This window comes from Syngnathus floridae, chromosome 6 (genome assembly GCF_059516105.1).
Source record: "Syngnathus floridae isolate MCC-2025c chromosome 6, RoL_Sflo_1.0, whole genome shotgun sequence".
In the NCBI taxonomy this organism is placed as follows: Eukaryota; Metazoa; Chordata; class Actinopteri; order Syngnathiformes; family Syngnathidae; genus Syngnathus; species Syngnathus floridae.
In genome coordinates this window covers 7,898,862-7,921,047 of record NC_142418.1, presented here as the reverse complement: position 1 = coordinate 7,921,047, position 22,186 = coordinate 7,898,862, and the positions used below count along the sequence as shown (strand labels likewise).

The 22,186-nt window shown below is 44.0% G+C and overlaps 1 protein-coding gene and 1 long non-coding RNA gene across 2 annotated transcripts in view; one reads left to right on the top strand and one right to left on the bottom strand.

Moving 5' to 3' along the window:
* Positions 1-22,186, bottom strand: part of LOC148396274 (uncharacterized) — a 52,776-nt gene that overhangs the window by 21,718 nt on the left and 8,872 nt on the right. The window contains exon 2 of the long non-coding RNA XR_015858899.1: positions 1,785-1,833. This is a non-coding gene — a long non-coding RNA (uncharacterized LOC148396274). The remainder of the gene's footprint in view (positions 1-1,784; positions 1,834-22,186) is intronic.
* Positions 3,255-21,319, top strand: LOC148396275 (zinc finger homeobox protein 3-like). The gene is made up of 11 exons (XM_088377665.1): positions 3,255-3,763; positions 6,599-8,315; positions 8,392-8,930; positions 8,997-9,210; positions 10,594-10,695; positions 10,793-10,920; positions 11,005-11,115; positions 12,623-12,776; positions 12,876-17,497; positions 17,582-18,238; positions 18,346-21,319. Exons 2-11 carry the CDS (start codon positions 6,635-6,637, stop codon positions 18,460-18,462), a joined length of 8,325 nt encoding a protein of 2,774 aa, XP_088233791.1. The 5' UTR covers positions 3,255-3,763; positions 6,599-6,634; the 3' UTR covers positions 18,463-21,319.

Sequence of the window (22,186 nt, the reverse complement as noted above, 5' to 3'; positions counted from 1 at the left end):
TACATAAAGCAATTGTATTGTAGAGTCTCAAGATATCACTACAAGATGTTTAGAAATGCTCTTATCTTTCAACAGTGTCCACCTACGAAGGGATAGATAAGCCCAGAGGCCGACGTTTAAGAAATACTTGTATAAATGTAAAGCAGGCTGATGCTGAATGACCGTCGCCCTTGGTGGGGGTTGGGTGGGTGGGGGACATTTTGAAACAGAATCAGGCAAAGCAAATTAATGGGGTGTATGTCTTTACCCCCTTCCCCCTTCTTTTTCTCCCCCCCTCCCCTTGGCTGCATGGCCTATCATCTATCTCTGGACGATGGTGGGGTTGTCATGTCGACCGGTCCTCAAGTTACTATGACAACAGCTTACCAGGAAGCACTTGCTAGGGAGGTTATTCCCTCCTTGGGGATGGAGGAAGGACATTGGAGCACACACACACACGCACACACACACACGTGTATATAAACACATATATTGTGTGTATAATATGCAAAGCAGTTCAAGAGTAACTTGGACGATATTGTTAACATAATAACATAATTGCCCCAATGTCATTTCGAATTTACTATAAAAATATATTTTTAAAAAACATGCTTATGCTGATATATTATGTTATATATTATTTCTGCACAGATTGTCTATCATCCAGGTAATGGGAATTTAAAAAGGTTTTATGGTGTCAACTGTATTTTTTGTAGTGTTTTTTCTTTTTTTTCCCCAAAAACATTTAGCTGTGATTTAGGCAACTATAGCATTAGGTTAATACGTCCTATATTAAGTGAAAAGGCATTACAACAATTTCCAAGCTGTGGACCTCTGTCTTTGAAAATATAGAAATATATGCATGTGCATGCGTGTGTGCGTATGTGCAAGTGTGAGGCAAGACAAAGATATGCTTGAATGGAGTGAGAGGTCAACTGTGAAGACACTTTTTGTATTTAGACTTCCTACTCCTGCACGGAAGACCACAACCTTCCTGGTACACATTGTGGGTCGTGCCCGCGAGCTAAAAAGGGGGCAGGGGTGACAATATAGCACATCAGATGGGCCCAACGCTTTGTCATATAAATGTCACTGAGTCAAGTTTGGAATTATGCCTGAGGTGTGTGTGTGTGGGAGGGGGGGCAATGCTTAATTGCCCCATTAGCGCTGCCAGGGTAAATTGGTGGAAGGTCTAAAATTGAAAACAACAACAATCCTTGGCATTCATTCACCTGGGGGTACAGAAAAAGTGGGGGTACAGAAAAAGCGGTCGTCATGCAACAGTAAATGTAGACTTGCTCAATAAAACACATTTTACATGGCATCACAGTGTGCTCACCTTTTTTAAAGCATAAAAAATACAAATAAATGAACTATGAGTGTGTGCATGTCAGATAAGAGTACAAAAGAATGACGTCAATTTTTCAAATGGAAATGAAAATTTAATAACTTGTGATGCAATCATTTTAAAAAAAAAATCACTCACACAGGCATAATGTCAACCTGTGATGATTTTGACGTTTTCAAATAATTGGATTAAATGATTAAATTTGTTTTGGTTTTGCGTAAAAGTGGGTTTTACAATGTTATTTTTTATTGCATCAAATGATAGACAGGCTAAACATAATTCACCTTTCGTGGGAATACTTGATTTTTTTTTATATATTCTAATAATGTTCAGTATGTTTATTAATATTTTGATATTAAAATCACCATTACCTGTTTTACTTGATTGCTAAGGTCAAATTACATGCTTTATTTAATACAAGCAATAGTGGCCCTTGAAGCTTTTGACTCAAACTTACCAAGTATGGTTGGGTGCCACAGAAAGGATGATCACGGCACAACACATCACTGAAAGACGATAAAAGAAATACATGAATATAAATATAAAGATTATGGACACACACTCACACGCACTCACACTCATATACACACACACACGCACAAATACGCACGCATACACACACACACACACACACACACACACACACACACACACAAATGTGCTTTTTTATTTAAGAGAAATCAATGACAACAAGAACAACAACAAGAGGTGAAAAAACGCATGGACATAAAAACAAGTCATCTGATTTATGATTATGATACCTGCCGGCACGTGCCAGGCACACAATCACTTTGAAGCTTACTCAAATCATAAAACAATTATTGGATGAACAATAAACGTGGGTCAACTCTCACAGAGAACAGCTTTAATTGGCCAACGGATCAATTCCCTAAATACTTAATGGCTTCATAATAAATGGAAGAAAAAAAAACATCAAACTGAGAGAGTAGAGGAAAATATTAATATTCATGTATCCATTGTGTGAGATGACGGTAACCTTATTTGTTTACGCTTGGGTTTTTGTTTGGTTTGATTTTTTTTTTCCCCTAAATGTACAATTGTTAAGAATGATGTCATCTTTTGGAAAAAAATGTAAGGTTTGATTAAAAGAAGGAAAATATATAAATGATAATCATGAATGAATTTTCTGCACATGCACGAAGGCCATATTGCACAGCCAGTGTTTAAAATCACAATAGTATTATCATAACAATGGAGGCGACGTGGAAGGATGGCCAGAGAAGACAAAAAAGGTCATTTGTGATGACAGACATATGGATAGACTTATGCACAAAAAACATTCAAATATTTTACAAAACAAAACAAAAATAGTAGGCACTGTAAATGTAAAACATGGACACTTGGAGCCCCATTATACATGATGAATAAACAAACAGAAAAAATCAATACAGGGTAGATATTAAATTTCATTTTCATGCATGTAAAAACAGAATTTGTTCAAATGTAAGGCTTGTTCATATGCACAAGATAGGCAAACTGGTAACCGTTCTTGTCGTTCTGCAGTTTAATGGAAGAAAATGTCACAAAATATTAATACAAAAGGAATAAAATATTACAGCTGGGGTTGAGAATGTCGCATCACTGTTGTACCCCTAAGGATCCATTTCATTGAATTGAAATAAAAAAGGGGTCGCATGTAGCGACATGGAGTATTATTTTATAAGTATTTTAAATTTATTTTAGCTGTATATTTATGACTTGTCCGAGACAAAATTGAGCGTATTAACACTGCCTACAATGTAAAATGTCGGGACTTACCCCTAACATTTCCCCCTCCTTGTCTTACAGAGTCCCCCCCCCCGACTCTCTCTCTCTCTCTCTCTCTCTCTCTCTCTCTCTCTCTCTCTCTCTCTCTCTCTCTCTCTCTCTCTCTCTCTCTCGCTCTCTCTCTCTCCCCCCTCTCTCGGAATCCTATTGATCGAAACCGTCTAATTAGCGGCGTCTGCGCAATTACGCGCATGCGCAGCAGGCGCCATCTCAGCCATTTTTTGAAGGAAACTAATTAGCAGGAATGAAGAGCCAAGTGTTTTTCCCCCACACCATGATCAGAACTCATTCTACCTCTGGAGCTGCGCCCAGAACCCCTCCGTCCTGGCCCCCCCAGCCGACCCCACGCCCACCCAGCCTGCACCCCGACTTGTGTGTTTACTCCAGCCTGCCTTGCCTTCTTGCCCGCATGTAGCTTTAATTACACTGTTTGCTAAACAACTTGGAAGGCGACTGTGCTCGCCTGCTCTTTCCCCCTCATCCTTCCTTCCTTCCTTCCTTCCTCCCTCCCTCGTCCGCTTCCTTCGCCTGCACAGGATCGTGCAAAAACAACAACAAAAACCGGGAATGCGTGCTTGCTTTTGCGGACTACTACTACGACGACACCCTCAAGCCCGCGGAGACTGGTGCCGGAGCCGCTACAGAAATGTAAGTGTTCCGTTTGTTTAGAGTGGACGGACGAGGTTGGGGGGGGGGGGGGGGGGGTACCAAATGCTCAAGGAATAAAGCTGTAGTTGTCACCTGTTATGCGTGTGATCGTGGTGTCAACAATAGCCACAAGAGTAGTGTGGTGAGTGTGGTGAGTCGCTTGACAACACACAAACGCGGGGAGAGAACTCTTCAAGTAGCAAGTAATGCTGCCACACGCAAAACTCGTTATTTTGTGCTTATGCATGTGTTTTTCTTACCAGCAGCGCTCCACTGAGGCCAGAGACATACATAGGCTGTCCGAAATCAAATCCAGTTGCAATGTTTACTGTGGAAGTAAAGGATAGAATACATATACACAACCATGTCGAGGCAAAATGCTGTGTTGCTTGCTTTCTTTCATGACTCACACACACTCGACCCCCCTCCCCACACACACACACTCACACACATGCACACACTGGACTTTTACGTGCATTATGGCTGTCATATAAACGCACAATTATGTTGTGAAAATCCAAATCATATTCTTTCATCACATGAATTTAGTGTAATGGTAAATTTGAGGATTGAGTTAGTTTGCACACTCATCAACGTTGCAGCTTTAAGTCTGTTTTGTATACACTCAATTGTGTTTTCAAAATCCAAAACATTGCCTGGCATAACAAACTGAATGTATTGAAGAATTTTAGGTGTTTCAATTAGATTCTAATTGGTTTGTACACACAACATAATTTGCACACAATATCTAGCATCGTGTCTCAGTCATACACACACATTGCACAATCATTTCAAATATCCATAAATTTCAGTTCCTAAAAACAAGACGCTGATCAGTTTGTGTACAGTAAAAGTTGCGCGTAATCCCTTTCCAGAATTGAGTTCTTTAAATTAGAACTGTTTTGTGTGTATACAAAACAAGATGCGTACTCGCACACAATCATTGCTTGTGTGATACAAACACAAACACACCACTTGTCTGTTACATATACACACACAAGGACATTTTTAACACTCCTTCAATCACAAAGACATATTTTAATGTTTATTTTTAAGAGTGAAGACATTAAATCCCAAGTGTTTATTCATATTTATGTCATTTTTTTCCCCCAAATGTTTTTTAAATGGTGTGTACTGAATGAGTTAAAAACCCAAAACAGCCTGGCATCAGAGAAACTGAATGAAATGTTGAATTTCAGGTTTCAATCAGAATTTGATTAGGTTTTACACATTACAGATGAGCGCGCGCACCCACACATACACACACATATACACACTCACACACTGCACTGTTATGGCGGTCTATGATACATATACACAACGCTTAAAAAACAAAGCAATGCTATCACCGCAGGAAATTAATGCAATGGTGAATTTCAGGTCCTTAGATTGATTTGTTCACACAATCAACATGCAAAAATTTGGGGGAGAATCAATTGTTTCAAAATTCACCAATAAAATCATACAATAAAGATGCATTTTAGATGTTCGTAAATGTGAGTTTGACATCTGCACGCACTAGCCTTCTACATGCACGTGCACGTGTACACGCTAAATGTCGGTTTCCCGTATTTGTGATCAATAACCGGCCAGGAATGCTCGTATAAATAGTTGCATCTCTGATGGTTCGAGGCTATCGACCGAAGTGTAAATGAAAATCTTTATCAGATTAGAGACTATTCTCAGCTGTTGTGGGTTGCCGGCGGGCCTCAAAGGCCCCATGGCAGTGTCCCACAGAAAAGTTGAAGACCACTGCAGTGGGCAGGGGTCTACGGCCTGTGACACAAACGCAGTGCATTAAAGCGCTATCAGAGCGTGGATGTGGGCCATATATCTTGAAGCTGCAGAGAGACAGGGAGGAGGGGGGGCTGAGGGACACCCACTCTTGGTGTTGCAGGAGGGGGGTTGGTTGGTCGGGGCCAGAAGGTGGAAGGTGAATTAGGGTTGCTCCTTGATTTCTAATAAAGGTCACCAATTAAACTGTGAGAGACAGATGCATTTATCTCCTCTGGCATCCAAAGGAGGACTCGCTTCTTTTTTCTTTATCATTGTTTTGCAGAATGCTGCCTTTTTTTCTTCAAAGTCAATGCGTGGCTTTGAACATGTGTATAACCCAAAGAAGAAACTCTTGTCAAATGATTTTTGAATTTTTTTTATTTTATGTATTTTTGATTTTTGAAATTTTAGTTTTTAATTATTTTTCTATTTATTTTTTAATTATATTATTTCATTGTATGTCATTCTCTAGATTAGTGTTGTGGACACCAAGTCGTATGCCATTCATAAAAGTCGTTAGTAAATGGACATTTGTCTTGTTCAGGATGAAATCCGAACACAAATGTGCTTAGTAGAGTCTACAGCGCCCCCCCCCCCTCCTCCCCCTTTTGTTTTGTTTGGCTAATTAGAGCTCCCTCATCCCACCTTCAAATGTGTGTGGCCAAAGATGGAGGATGATACAATGCTTTTAAAGCTGCGCTTTTATCCACTTTTTATCTCAGTGTGGCAATTTAGCCAAAGCCCTTTAGCACCAAATCGTTCAGTTCTTTATTTAATCCGATACCCTGAGGAATATTATAGACCTCCTGCATAGCCCTTACCCGCATTCCTCCACCTAGTTTGGCGCTTACGCTATTGATTTTCCCATTAAGGGCTAACGCTAACCCCTGAGTAACCGGCCTGTGTGTTGCATACCCTGAAAGCTCTATTGAACAGATGCAATCCAAGGCCTTTAATCAATGGCCTCCACTGTTATGCAATATGATTTACATGACTCATTTATTTCATTTCCTCCACTCTCTTCTTGTGTCTCCATCTTGCTTTCTCTCTCGTGTGCAGGTGGGGTGGTGATGCACGGCAGCTGTAGCCTCCGCCATGGACATTGGTGAGGGAGGAGGAGGGGATGGAGGGGGAGGAGAGGACAGAGACGCGGATCTCGGTCCTCAGGCTTTATCGGGCACTTTCCTGACCTCGGCATTCATTGCCGAGCAGGGGATGGCCTCTCGTGCCTCGGCCGGGGTCCCTGCCAAAGAGCCCTCGACCCTGCGCGAGAAGCAGTGTGAGGCGGGCGCCGAGGGGTCCCGGTCTGGAGGAGAGACCCAGGTAGGGGGGCAGAAGGACAGACGCCATCACACGCGTCAAGAGGATGGAGCGTGTCAAAAGCAGCACATGAAAACCATCTTCCGGGAAGAATATCTGTCAGGGCAAAACGGGGAGGGTTACTCTGGCATGGGAGTGAAGTCGGCAACAGGGGGTCTCCCAAAAACCCTCGGCAGCAGCAGCAGAAGAGGAGATGAGGAGGAAGAAGAGGAGGAGGAGGAGGCCATCTCAAACCAAAGCCAAACTAAATCCAAATGTTCTTTATTACCTCAACAGAGCCAGCAAAGCGCTTCTTCCAGCACGGTAAAGGCCAGTGGCACGCTCGACAGCAAAACAGCCGCATCTCCAAAGTCCTCCCAGACTCCCCCCACTTCTCCAAAAGCCTCCCCTTTTCTCTCCACTTCTCCAAAGCACCTCACTAGTTCATCCTACTCTTCTGCCCTGCTGAGTGACACAGAGGCAAAAGACATACCAGGAGATCAGGGCTGGATTTTTGGGTTTCCTCAGAGCTTTAAATCCCAGCAGTCGACTCTGGCTTTCCCACTGGCAGGTGTGGAGGGGGCCAGTGCGCCTGCTGAGAACGATGGGCCGGCAGGGGTTCCTCACTCTTCCATTTCCAACGGAGATGGTGCCAAAGCTCCAGAACCAAATGACAGCCAGCTTGAGACGGACATGGACGACGAACTAGACACAGAAAGAGAACTGAAAGATGCTGTCCCCCAAAACCTTACCCAAGAGCTCTCTCCAAATTCCCTGACGAATCACATGACTTTGATGCACTCACGCAATTCCTGCAAGACGCTGAAATGCCCTAAGTGTAACTGGCACTACAAGTCTCAGCACACACTGCAACTCCACATGAGAGAGAAACATCCAGAGACGGGCAGCCAGTGTGTGTGCGCCACCTCTGGTGGGAAGTGTGTTTGCGGCAGCTCGACGCGGGGTGTGTGTGGTTACTGCACTTCAGGGAAAGCCCATCCCCGCTTGGCCCGGGGAGAAACCTATGCCTGCGGCTACAAGCCCTACCGCTGCGAGGTGTGTGACTACGCTACCTCGTCCAAAGGCAACCTCAGCATACACATGCAGTCAGATAAACACCTTAACAACGTGCAAAACGGGGGACACGCCAATAGTCAGACACATACTTTGCATGTCGGTAACACCAACGGCGGCTCCTCAAACGGGGCCGCAATAGACGAGCAGACGTATAAGCAGCCGCTTCCGATTCCAACCTCCGCCGGCCAGCCCGCCAAGCTCACGGCACCTGCGCACTCTCCTTCGCACGGCAAGCGTTGGCGGTGTGACGTCTGCGACTACGAGACGAGCATCGCCCGCAATCTGCGCATACACACCACCAGTGAGAAACACACGCATAACATGCTGAGGCTGCAGAGGGGTTACTATCTGTCCCACTGCAGGAGCCTTGCTCCCCATTTGAAACATCTACAGAACACAGGTAAGAAATATCTTCAACCCTCGAGCTGTTGGTTCAGTAACCGAGTGAAAGACTCAGAATCTTTCCTCTATGTCAGGTGGGGAACTATCCTTGAACATGAGACTGACGCCGCAACAAGTCACCGAACAGCCTGTCACTCTTGGCTCGACGCTGACCCCTTCCCCGTCGCCTTCACCCTCTCCCCCGCCAGTCCTGTCTTTGTCTCCCACCGGACCTCTCTCCCAGGGTGTCTTCCAATGCCTCATCTGCTCCTGCTTTTCTTCTGACAGCTTAGAGTCTGTGGAGCAGCACCTGAGCGCCCCTCGCTCTCTGCCCCAGTCCGAATGGTGCTCCCTTGTCGCTGGCGGCTGCCACTGCAGACTGTGCGGCTACACCACCCCGCTGAGGGCTAACTTCTCCTTGCACTGCCAGACTGACAGGCACAGAACCCGATACCAGCTTGCGGCTCACGTTCAAGAAGGGGGCGACCGGGAACAGGAAGGTGCCGCCTTAATAGCTAAGGGCAACCCTATCCAGCTGAGGTGCAACCTGTGTGAGTATGCAACGAGCAGTTTGGAGAAGCTGCAAGGACATTCCCGGAGTTCCCACCACGAGTCCAGCGTCCGGGTTTACAAAGTAAGCGATGATTCTTCATAAAGCTACGGCGTTTAAAACTAACACTATGTGGTTTTCTGCTCCTAGTTCCTGCAGCAGTATGACGGTGAGGTCGACGGCGGTTCATTCCTGTTCCATTGTCTCCTATGCAACAACTCCTCTTCCTCCAAGCTTCAAGTTTTAAAACATAGTCAAACCCCGACCCATCAGCAAAGGGAGGGGCTGCTACAGTTGCAGCCAATGGGCGGAGAGGAGCTGGCAGCAATTTTTACCATCAGAAAAAGCACCGATGGGGTCACAGGTGAGAAGTGTATTTGACATGCAGCTGCATCTGCTCGCTGATACGAGAAACGAGGCCTGGGGATTAAGATGAAAATGAGTAATAGCTGTTGCTGAGCTATTGATCGAGTAAATTGATCAGTCAATACACATCCTTGTTGTATCCCCGTTCGCTCCTGTTGACAGCTAACTAGCACCTGCTAATCAATAAACCCATACAGAGCCCCCGGACAAAGATTTGGGAGGCCGAGGTTCGTAATGAGTGTGAAATCTGCTGGATAGAGCGCTGGTATTACGTGGCAGGCCCCTGAAGTCCTTACATTAATCAAACACTCTTGTAATACATTCTATTCTGTAATTTGTTCGTATTAAGATTTATCAAGGCATGCTGATACCTATGTTCCAAATCCAAACTAGCTCTTCCAGACCTTTGAAGAGAATCTGATGGGGAATCAATAGGTGATCACTAGGGATTCGAGGCAGCCAATAAGAATAAATTGTGCTCCTTACAAGTCACAGTATTATATGATTAGCCTGATCACGAATCTCTTAGTATGCATATGTAGGGGTTGGCGATACGGCTGACAATTATATCCTCACACAAGTATTTCATATTGTTCAATATCAATATATATATATATATATTTTTAACTATTTGAAATAAGGACCCAGAGAAAACAAAAGGCTGAATTTGAGGCATTTTATTTTAACATATAATACTTAACCTTTAATAGGCTGTTAACACAACAATGGAAAAAGTCGAATAGACCGGTCAATAGAAAGAACAATTAAACACCTTTTCAAACACAAAGTACTCAGTTGGGCTGGGCGATATGACTGAAAAATGTTTCACAACATAAGTGTTGCATTTCACTCAATAGTGATAATTACAGATTTTCTTTTACCATTTAAAATGAGGGGAAAACAAATTAATTAAACAGAGATAAAACGAACAATTCAATTAAATAAAGCACAAGTAGGTGTATTTGCAACTACGGGTTTAGGTCAGGGATGTTGTTGGTGTTTGTCAACAGTGGGCATGTGGAGGGCTAATGTATAATAGATAAATTTGACTTGATTAATGAGGGGAAATTTTTTTATTATTTGGCAGTAAACTAATTTTTTAAGCAATGTACATCATTGTCTACATTGTCATGTACAGTGTTGTTTGCATTCATACTCCTCCAATTCTTCACTGGTTCGGTAGACAAGGTTTTCAAAAATAGTTCTTGTGCTCTCAAAAGACGGAAGACAGAAAACCAGGGTCAGGGTTTGGTTCTTGATGTATTTATTTCTTAATTGTATTATGTTGAATGCAATTTCTATTGGTATTGATCGGGTACCTATCGCAATATATATTGATATTGAATTATTTCCCAGCCCTAGCATGATTACTATATTTCAGGAGAACTTAATGAGGACGTGGAAAATTCTGGCGAGGTCACCACTGGTCCTCTGGACCAAACCAAAGACAACTTAGGGGTAAAGCCAAGTGATAACCAAACAGGTACGGTCGTGTATGAAAATCAAATATTTAATTGCATCACTGAATAATAGCCATACTGGGGAACATTGACATGTTCTTACGTTGCGTTCATCTGAAGGTGAAAAAGCGGCCGGGGACGCAGACAGGAGGGAGTCTTTTAAACGTCAAGCGTCTGGATGTGGGGAAATAGAAAACTCCATCACAACCAAACGACCCCGAACACACCAGCTGAGCAACAACCAGCAGGTAAGCACTTGACACCCACTCGCGTGAGAAATTAAATGTGAGCTTTTTCCTCACTTGACGTTCTTACCATTCTGTCCCTTTTAGACCGTCCTGTGTCCTTTGTGCCAAGTTAAAATCTCATACGCACACCTTCGACCGCATCTCACACATGTGCACAGTGTGGCACAGGACTGTGTCGATAAGCTCATCAGCACAGTAAGTGAATGCAAAATGTGCATTTGTTGTATTTGCGATTGTCGGAGTTAGCACGAGAAAATGAACCGGCAAAGAAATGGGGGGGATGGGGAAGAATGAAATGTAGTGAGACAATTCCATTAAGAAGGCACCAGAGAGCAAGAGGGTGGCTTTTTAATGCATGTTTAAGGAGCTACCCACAATCATCGTTTGATGCGCTCATGCAATCTGTGTGTGTGTGTGTTTCTGACTGCAGGAATGAGGGAAAAGCCAGTGTTTCTATAATGCATCTTTAAAGAGTCCTATTACCAGAAGTGCAGTCAACCTAAAAAAAAAAAAAAAAAAAAAAAGTATGTGTGTAGGGGGGGTGCTTTTTACTGTGACTCTCCAGCTAACAAAGGCTGGTCATCTATCCACATCACCATCCTCCATCTTCCTGGCCCCGTATGCTAAGTGGCCTTTGTCTCCTGCTCCCTTTGCCTCCACTTCACGTACTGCTTTTCACCCTTTCTCTCCTCTTCTGTACCCCCCCCCCCCCCCACAACAGCCTCCATGGCTGCTGCTATCATTCGTATTCTGCAATCTCTGTCACTGCTCCCTCCCTTTCTGTCTCTCATTTTCTGACGCGTTACCCCTCCTGCACTAGCTTTTGCCGAGGCTGTTTTTTTTTCCACTGCCCCTTACATCCCCCCTCCCTCCCTTGCTTTCTCCCTGGCCTCTCTTTTTCATATTCTTTACCCCTTAGCGCCCACCCACCCCAAACACACCCACACCTACCACCATCCTCCATCCTGCTCGTACACTTCCCTCCCTCACTCTGATAGTAATTGAGGTTCATTAATTCAGACTGAGGTGATGATGGCCATTATGTACCTTGCTTTCCAATTATGCTCTCTAGATTAAGCTTGACCTTCAGTTTTCTCTGCAGCGTGTGTATGCGGTGGTCTCATCTCTCTTCTTATGAAGCTGTTAGGTGGAGAAAACTCTTGTCATGTAAATCTCATCTTTAGCCTTCCACCCTTTCCTTAGGGTAGCTTGCTGCTTCGCATAGATGGCGAATTGGCTCTTGAAGCTGTGGAGATGGAGCTTTTCTATATGAAGAATGATTTTAAATAAAATTCATTATTCAGCTCAGTAAAGTTTTATTAAACCCCCGGGACATATAGGAGGGCGTCATTTGTGCTGAAGGGCAGAGTCACATATCTCAACCTTGTACACTTATTACCAAGTTGATGTGCCTTCCTGCGTATAGCATCATGCAGAGAGGGAGAAGATAAAACAATACACTTAAAGATTCACTCTTGAATGTTTCATGATATTAGGAAAGGGAGTGTAGCCTCGTTGTATTTATACATCTTGCAATTTGTCTGCTATTAAGCTGCACAATTAAATGTTTTATTCATAACGTTAGCTAAAGAAAAATGATGTACCCTCTTTTTTCTTTGAATTGCTAAAGCCATGCTTTTAAGAAAACAAAACAAAAAAAATATTCAGTCTAAAATATCCGACACGTAATTCTGTCTTTCAGGTCACCCCATCCTTGGAACAAACGCTGGAAAATGAACTACCCTCTGATCTGTGCATGGGTGACACGATCAAAGATCAAAACGTGAAAATTAGCCAGACAGGTCTTTCGCATGCAACCGATTCCCTTACATCAGATGATTCACCAAAAAACAAAAGTAGGTTTAAGAATTAGAAGAGACTTTTTAATGTATAGTATTTGTGTTGTTATGTGTTTAGAGAAAAATACATTCCTAATCATTGTGTATTGGGGGCAGGCATTTCAGGAGAGAACACTGAGGGAAATGAAGCCGCACCCAAAGATGTCACAGCTCTACTTACCCCACCCCTAGAAGACAACGCAACTCACCCTTCCAATGGAAAACTGGCTCCTCAGTCTCTGACTCACACACCTCCCTCCTCCCCAACCGCCGACCCCCCTCCTCTTTCTGATCGCCATGGTTACCGGTTTCGTTGCAGCAGGTGCAGCCTCGCGTTTCCCACTCAGGAGAAGCTCCAGCTTCACTGGCAGTACCACGCCATGAGGGCGGCGACAGAATGCCCCCTCTGCTCCAGACAGTGTCGCAGTCAGGAAGCGCTACAGAGACACATGCAGAATATACACACGCAGCCAGACAACACACAAAATACAGCCTCGCTGCTGCATACAGCACAATACACAGAACACGGTAAGAGCTCAGTTAAACAAGTTTCGAGTTTGTCACCCCAAGCTGGCCAAGAGGCCGGTGAGGATGAAGAACTGGAGGAAGAAATGCAGGAAGAAGAAGAAGAAGACATTGAAGGAAAGGAACAAAATGACGAATGGAGAACTAAAGACAAAGATTTTGTCGCTGAAACTGGCGGAGGTGATGAGCAATTAACTGAGCAAGAAAAAGTGCCGAATGAGGAACTTCCATCAGAACCTAGCTCCATTTCTCTTACCAAAAAGAGCTTGAACCCAACAATGGACCGGTACTTAGATCCATCAAGGCCATACAAGTGTACCATATGTTCTGAATCTTTTACCCAGAAGACAATTCTTCTGGTTCACTACAATTCAGTGTCCCATCTCCACCGGGCCAGGAGAGCCTTGCAGGAATCAAGCACGGGTGTCTCCGCCCCAGAGGCTCCCCGTGGCCAAGATCCTCGACCCTACCGATGTAAACTATGTGGTGTGGGCTACAGCCAGAGCTCCACATTGGACATACATCTACGGTCAGTTCTTCACCAAACAAGAGCTCGTGCTGCACAGAATCCAGGTGCACAAACACCGGTGTCTACTGTAGCTACACCATTATCCGCCACCACCATGACTACTACTACTACATCTGCTACAACCGGTAAGGAGACATCGAAGAGTTTGCCTTTCACCAAGAAGCCAGATGAAGCTAGTTCTTCATCGGGATTAGTCGCCGAACTCCAAGCGACTGTATCAACTGAAGGTCAACAGGCTAAAAAGAGAGTGGCAGAACTGATAGCGTCAAGAAACCAGCTGCTATTAATGCAACAACAGCAGTTGGCTCAGGCACAGGCCCAAGCGCAGTTACAGCACACAGCGTTGCTCCAGGCCCAAGTAATGCAGCATCTTCCTATTGGACCAGAGAGTCTCTTTCAGCATTTCTCTTTGGCACCAGAAAACTTGCTGTCTCTGCAGCAGCAACTCCTTCTGCCCTTTTATTTTCCCGGAGACATGAAACTTCACACAGAGTTGGCAATAAAGAGCTTGGAACATACCCATTCTGAGACAGCCAAGTCTACAATGAATGAACAGATTAAGGGAGAGGGTAAAAAGGAGAAAAACCCACAGACAGATGAAAAACATACTCCTCATGAATTGTCGTCCTCAGATAATATTCAAACAAAGGATGTTATGCCTTCTGACACCAGAGTTGAATGCGGCACTAGATCCTCCAGCAGCCCAAAAGAAAAAGAATGCATCAGAGACCTTGTTGGTGAAAAGGAAGAAATGTCTGCTCCTATTGTTAAAAATGAGAGTCCGACACAGGAAAATGATTCATCCACAGTTAATGTGCCAAAATTACAGTGCCCTCCACCAAGAGTGCCATATGCTGCTGTAAACGGGGAAGCTCTTAGGACCTTGTTGCAGAGTTATGGCTACGAGTTGGCACTACAGTATATACAAAGCAGACATAGGCACCAGCAGCAGATTGCAACCCAAATGATAAATATGAGAAACGAGTGCTCTGATATTCGCAAGATGGAATTGTATTCAGGGGAACAAAAAGGGTCAATTGGAACAGAGGATGGAATGCCACAAAGCTACAATAAGGATGTCAAAAATGATGTTCAAGACGTACAAAGTTTCCCAGGGGAAAATAATCCGGGCAAATATGATGACGCAAATGAAATTGCCATCAAAGAGAAAGGCTGCTGTGGAAGAGGACAAAAGTGTAGAGATTGCGGGAAGTTTTTTTCAGATGCCATGATTTTAAAGAGTCACCAGGAATACATTCACAGACAAGTGCTTCCCACTGCCGCGCTAGAGAGGTTCTCCAGAGAATACCGACTACAGTATGATCAATTGTACCCCTTGAAAGAGAACAAATCTGGAGAAGATCCATCTCAGAGTACACCAATTTCGATTCCAGCTTCAGAATCAGAACTTGTACCTGAAGCAGATGAGCCTCAAGTTAAAACATCACCTCCGTCCTCAATTTCAGATCCTGAAACGAAAACGTGCGAGACAGCTGAAGACCTATCCCTTGCCTCTGTATCCTCTCCTCTTTCTTCTCAGTCTCAAGAGGCGCCTCTTACAAGCACCTCTACTGTTATTTCTCAAAACGCATCGCCAGCCAAGGCCATACCTATTCCCTTACCAAAAATACCTATGCTTCCTCTGTCGCAGCTTCCTATTCCCCCATTGACTTTACCCAAGCTCCCTCTACCGCCAATTCCTTTTCCGATGGAGCTACCGCTTATTCCTCCAGTTGTAATGCAGCCCGTGGGTCTGCAGCCCCCAAACTGGTTGGACTCAAGTGTAAACCCAGATTTGGCAAAACTCTACCAATCTCAACTGCTTGGGCAACAGGCACCTATTAGTCCAGCGGCCATTTCCCAACCATCTCAGCTTAGCCCGGCATTGCTCGGCCAGCCTCCTCACGTCAATTCCTCGTTGCTAAGTCAACCAGCTCAGAGGGATCAGCCTCAAATAAGCCCAACAATACTGGACCAACAGCAAGGCAAGAGAACTCGCACTCGAATCTCTGAGGACCAACTGAATATTCTGAGAAAACACTTTGATATCAACAGTCTCCCAAGTGATGAAGAGCTCAACAAGATATCTAGTCTGTCTGGTCTCCCTCACAAAGTCATCAAACACTGGTTTCGCAACACTCTTTTTAAAGAGCGCCAGCGTGATAAGGACTCACCATACAATTTCAATAACCCCCCAACCATAGCACTTGAGGAGTCCAGAGAGGAAGTCATACAGAACCTATCTCTGAAGTTGTCCCCGTCATCCCCATCTCCAGCACCGACCGACATGTCCCATCAAACCCCGCTGACAGACAGCCAAAGAGGCAATCCGCACAGGGGGAGGCGTTCTTCTCGAACTCGCTTTACAGAGAAACAGTTGGAGATGCTGCAGGGGGTGTTTGAAGCAACTCCCTATCCTAGAGAAGAAGAATATGACAGGTTGTCATCCCAGTTGTCTCTCCCGAACAGAGTCATTGTGGTATGGTTCCAAAATGCGAGGCAAAGAGCCCGCAAGAGCCAGGACAGAGGGACAGATGATGGAATAGAGGGAACGAGCCAGCTTGACATTCTTCGGAAGAGAGACAGATACTACAAAAATGATGACACTGAGGATAACAGCAATGGGGATGAAGGGCAAAGTGACTCTCACAATGAAAATTCCATGGATTTGACCTATGAGTATTATACCCATCCAGACTCTCCTTTTCTTGATTCATCAACTCTTTCCACAGAAAGTGAGCATCAGATGGACAATGAAGAATTAACACCCGCTATCAAGAAACAAGAAAATACAACTGCCACTCCTCGAACTAGCAAAACTGTTAAAAAAGAAATGGCAGAGCTAAACACTGACAGCACAGAAACAGTGCAGGCATTGCAAAATGTGTTCAAAGCTGAGAATCTGGTCCCACCTCTACAAGGAAGATCAGCAGAAAGACCCCAGCCTCACTCTACTGACCCCTCACAAAGCACAGTACAGAACAGCCCATCATCTGATGAGAGCCAGGATCACAAAGAGAGTTTATCCCCAACTAAAGGCGATAAAAAACCTGCACTTATATCACAGATCTTACCTTTGTCTTCAGAGTTGGAAAAAAAACACACTCTACAGCATGATGCTTCCTCCCGTCCATCTACCGAGACCCAGTCATTAAGCCACCTCCAAATACCAAACTCATTTCAGTGCAATCTATGCCCACTGTCCCTGCCATCTTTCCAAATGTGGCAGGAACATCAGACAAGGCACCTGCTCGCAGCTCAGTCGCAGGTCCAACTCCTTCATTCTGGCTTCACAGACAGAACATTGCCGTATATGATGCTCCACTCCAACCACTCCCTCATGGCCAGCCAAATGCTTTCAGGCGCTATGACGCAGTTGCACCCTAATGCCACAAGTCCCATGATTTCACACTTGAATAGCACACAAGTTAAAAATTCACTTGCTGACCTGTCTCAAAGTTCCTTGAAGCAGAACTCAAAGCTAATGTCAGAGGGTAGTTTTGATATTCAAAGATATAGCAGAGAGGCTGAGGAAGAGCATAGAAGGGATAAGCGTCAGAGAACCACCATCACCCCAGAACAGCTTGAAGTGTTGTATCAACGTTACAGCTTGGACTCCAATCCCACCAGAGGAGTCCTAGAGGGTATTGCCCAGGACGTGGGCCTCACAAGAAGAGTGGTTCAGGTACCGTTAAAAAATTTTGGGGGAAAAAATCGTTTGGTTGTTGTTTTTTCTTAATCCTAAACATTCTGTTCTTGCATCACACAGGTCTGGTTTCAAAACACACGGGCGAGAGAACGAAAAGGGCAGTTCAGGTCAATGGGCCCAGGATCTGGTTTCAGCATGGCCTTAAACCATCTCCGCTGTCCATTTTGCAGGGCTCTCTTTAAGGTGAAGAGTGCTCTGGATGCCCATATAAGGTCGCGCCACTGGGCAGAGGCTGAAAGAGCAGGCTACAACTTGTCAATGAATAACTGTTCCAGTGGGCCCAATGGGATGGCTATGTCTTCGGTCATGGACAAAGCAGGTCCATCTCTCTCCTGTCACATCATCCCAAACACTGGCCTTGCTGTAAGCAACAAAGAGCAAACAGTCAAACCTGTTACATTTCTGTCTTCAACCATTGATCCGAACAACCCAGGGGAGTATGATGACTTTGACGAAGACGATGAGGAGTTCCAATGTGAAGAGGGTTCAAGTATGGCTAACCAAGGGCTGCCGAGTCCTGATGGCTCAGAGGGTCAAAGTTCAGACTGGGGGGAGACTCTGCAGCCACACCAACATCAGCAGCAACGCCAAAGGACACAGATGAGCCACTTTCAAATACTCCAACTTAAAGACTTCTACAAGAGCCACCGTACACCAAATCGACATGAGTGCGAGGCACTCGGGCGGGAATTGGGACTGCCCCACCGTGTTGTGCAGGTAGCTGTCTTCAAATAAAATGAGAAGTCGTGATACAGTTGATCCGAATGTTACATTGGTGGAAAACAAAAGATACCCAAGATGTATACTTTCAAATATATTTCCAGGTATGGTTCCAGAATGCCAGAGCCAAGGAGAAGAGGGCAAGAACTTTGAGCTCCGACTCGGCAGACAGAGAGCAGGCGGAGCTGACACCCGGCGCAGGGGAGAGAGACCGGGCTTAATGAGGGTCCCTTTACGTTCTTCTACTATGCTCTTAAAACTCATTTTCCTACTGTCAACCTCTTAAAACAAAACTTCACTTTGCTGCCAAACCTGTTTCCTGAGCACCCCAAAGATGCAGAACCACCGTGGCCCAAAGAGAACCGTTTTCAACTGAAAGCAGACCCAAACCATGGCCTCGTCGCAACAACTTTTGTCTTTTTGGATTGCTGTCTCGTACGCGGTCCGTCTTTCCTTGTTGCGTCAGACACCTTTCTACAACCAAACCCATCCTCGGAATAACAACAACGCCACATAGGCCAAAGAGCATTCTCAAAGTATGTGCCCTCACTGTCTGGCTAGACCTGCAGTCTACCTCCCGATCTCCACAAAAGACTCGATGTGGGACCCTTCAACCAGACAGTGCTTGAGGACTAGCAGCGTAGCATGTGGTGTGGGTCTTCAAGAGGCTGGAACAGGAACTTTCAAAGAGATTTTCGTGTAAATACAAAGTAGAGCGCTCCAAAAGATAAACTTGAAGAAGGAGGGGGAAAAAAAAACAAAAAAACAAAGCAGTTAACGAGGGTAAAGAAGGAAACCAAGTTAATACCCCGATTATAGGCGGTGGTATTTCCATTGAGCTTTTGTAACGACTGACTCAGATTCCAAAGCTCGTAACCAAAATTTTCCATGTCTGTTGTTTCATCGTGTTTGTTTCCAGCAACAAACTGCAGAGCTGACGTCTGTACAGTGAAGGGTGAGACCTGCACCTGGCACAGGACAAGAGGGAAGCCATGGACTGATGTAGTGCCAGAGTGCAGGTCCACCCACCACAAGCCAATGATGAGTCTTCTGTTGTACATGGACACGTTCCTACGTGCTCCTACGTTCCTTTGGTGGATAATAGCCCAAATAGCACAGAGCAGAAAGGCAAGTTTGCCCCGGAAGGGACAAACTATTTTTATAGCACTCAACCATAAAACTGTATGTGATGACTTTAACCAAACTCAAATTGACATTGTGTGCGTGTGTGTGTCTAGTCGTAGTTTCTTAATATGAATCTTAAGAATTGAGATCAACTGTCTTGCTTCGGTATAACAGTGTCATGATTCTAAAAAGATTGACAGCTTTGATATGTTCAGGTAAGGATTAACTGCCTTTCTGTTCTTTGAATATACCAATGGCTTACCCATGTTGTGTGATGAATATGAAGCTTTCTACGCTCAGGTCAGCAGCTCAATATGGCTCCACCTTCAATGCGAACCCGATACTTTCCGTCTTTTAAGACATGAGGGGCATATTTTAGGTTGGAACTACATTAAGTATTATTACATCGACAAAAACATCTGTGTATATCAAAGATCTGAGCTTTTCACCTCAAATAGATTGTTACAAAAAAAAAAACCTTATTGAAACTAAAGTGTTTAATAGCTTGAGGGGTAAATGTACAGTATTTAGCTTTTGTATGGTTGACTCAAGACTTCATTGGATGTTTGAGACGCAGCTCCTGTTTGTACACACCAACACGGAGCTTCTGCGCTAAGCAGAGGAAAAAAACGTAATGGATGTTACCGATGTTATTTTTGTACACTTAATTTATTTTTCCTTTTCTCCCTTCCCTCTTTCTTTCAAATGTTTTTTTTCCAGATTTTTTTTTTGCAACCAGTCCTTATCTAACTGTAATAATAATATAACAATAATAGCTGAACAATAATTAATGCTTTAAGACAAAAATCCAAAGACGTGAAAATACTTTACCATAAGACCTACAAAAGTAAGCGCTACTGTGTACTTGATGATGTTTTGCTGTTTTTGAAGGAGTCCCAATAGCTAAGCTACTGTTTTCTGCCTCTCATAAGCACACTGGAGTACTCTGTAACCAAAACCCCAAACTAGAGCCATGGCAGTCTGTAATATAGCGGTTGAAGAGTTTTACTTTTTCTGAGAAATTTTGCATTTTTTTTTTTTTTTAATTTTTTTTTAAGCATAGTGTTCAACTCCAGCCCTTAAGGATGTCCAGTTTGCTGCTAATGTACCGTAGTTTCTAATGTTACTGTAGAAAGATGCATGCTTGGCTCGCTTTACCACTAGGCTTTAATGACGACAAACTGTAATAATGAATACCCGTGATGCTGTTGATGGAATGCTTCTGTTATGTTGGAAACAAATTGGTACATGGGGCTAAATTCCATCAAGTTTTTTTTTTCCGTCGTCGATTTAGAGAGGAAAACAGCAGAACTATTTTTTTTTTATACTAGATAGAAACCTCAAGTTACCAACTAAATTTGTTAGTGTGTTTACCTGCCAAAACTGAAATTTGGCATATTTGAAGGAGTTCAGCCCCAGCAGAATTGTCAAGGTATCTTTTTTTATTTTTCTGTGCTCCGATGTCTGTACTCCATTTTCCCTGCAAAAAAAAAAAAAAAAACAGCTTTCCAAAGGATGCGGACTGACCAACGCTGTCTTGTTTCGTTCTCAAACTAACCAATGTTTACGACAATACCAATGAGCTTTCTTCTGTACAGAAATGTGCATTCCAAAAACTGTTTTTCTACACTTAATTATTTTCTGACTTTTATTTCACTGATCTCTGATGACCATAAAATGTACATATTGGGGTCTACTGCTGTGAAGGGACTCCTTATTGTAGGTAAAACTGACTCTTGTTATTTTTTGTTTGTTTTTCTTTCCCTGAATATGTTGTTGCCATAGTGATGACCAAAAAGATACCTGTGATGTGCACCTGTCCTTATGTCTTGCTCCAGTGGTTTTGTGTGTCTCTATTTCCCTTCCCCCACTTTTTCCCCCCCAGCTGGTGTATTTCTCTTTACCTTACCGCTCCCGTATTCCACTGAGCTAAATAAAGTCTGCTTTGGTGCATGCTCTGGTCTCATCCCTTTGGAGTGAAGATCCACACTGCGCATGCTGGTTTTTGTTTTTCTTTATTTAGAAATAATCTTCATATTCCAGGTGGTATTTCTGTGGTGCTGTGTGCATGGCTAGAAGGCTTTTGGTGTGCAATGGTGTGTGCGTAACGTGGCAAAGTGTTGGAAACGAAGCTCTTTGGTGAATGGAGCCCTGACCTCCGGGGTCACTTCATTAATTACATCTGTGACATTCAGCCAGATGAGTTTCCTTTGTGACTAAATGATATGAGGAATATTAACGACTTTGGATGAATTACACCGCCGCTCCTGCTGATGATGATAATGTGTTTTATGACTCTGGGAGAGAGGGGAGGCAAAATTGCTCACTACAGCACATTTAGGGTGCACAGATTTTCATATGAAAGATTTCAAAGACTAGAAGGGTACAGCTATTATTTGATTGTTGGTGTGTTTTTTTGGGGGGTAGGGGTGGAATGGCAGATGATGTGGGAAACTATTTGAACCAAAAACTGGCAATTGTGGTGAAAACACAAAACTAATTGCAGCACGTCGAGCCAAAGGTACAACTGCGAGCACTCAAAATGGCACTGCAGAGAGAACAATGGTAAAGCAAACACAGAAGGGGGCTTAAGATTGCTTTGCGGCTGATGATAGCCATCTTAGAAAGTCATCCTGATAAAGTGATCCCCCACCATTTTTCCTTCTCTGTGTCCTCCCCCCCCCTCTTAATCAAATGAGCACTGTGCAGCTGGTGGGGTTGCAGCAAAAAAGGGTATGAGGGTGGGGGCTTTGAGGGATGGTGTGAAATTATTGCCTGCTGGTGTATATGTGTCGCTGGGGGGAGCGTGGGTGGTGTGTT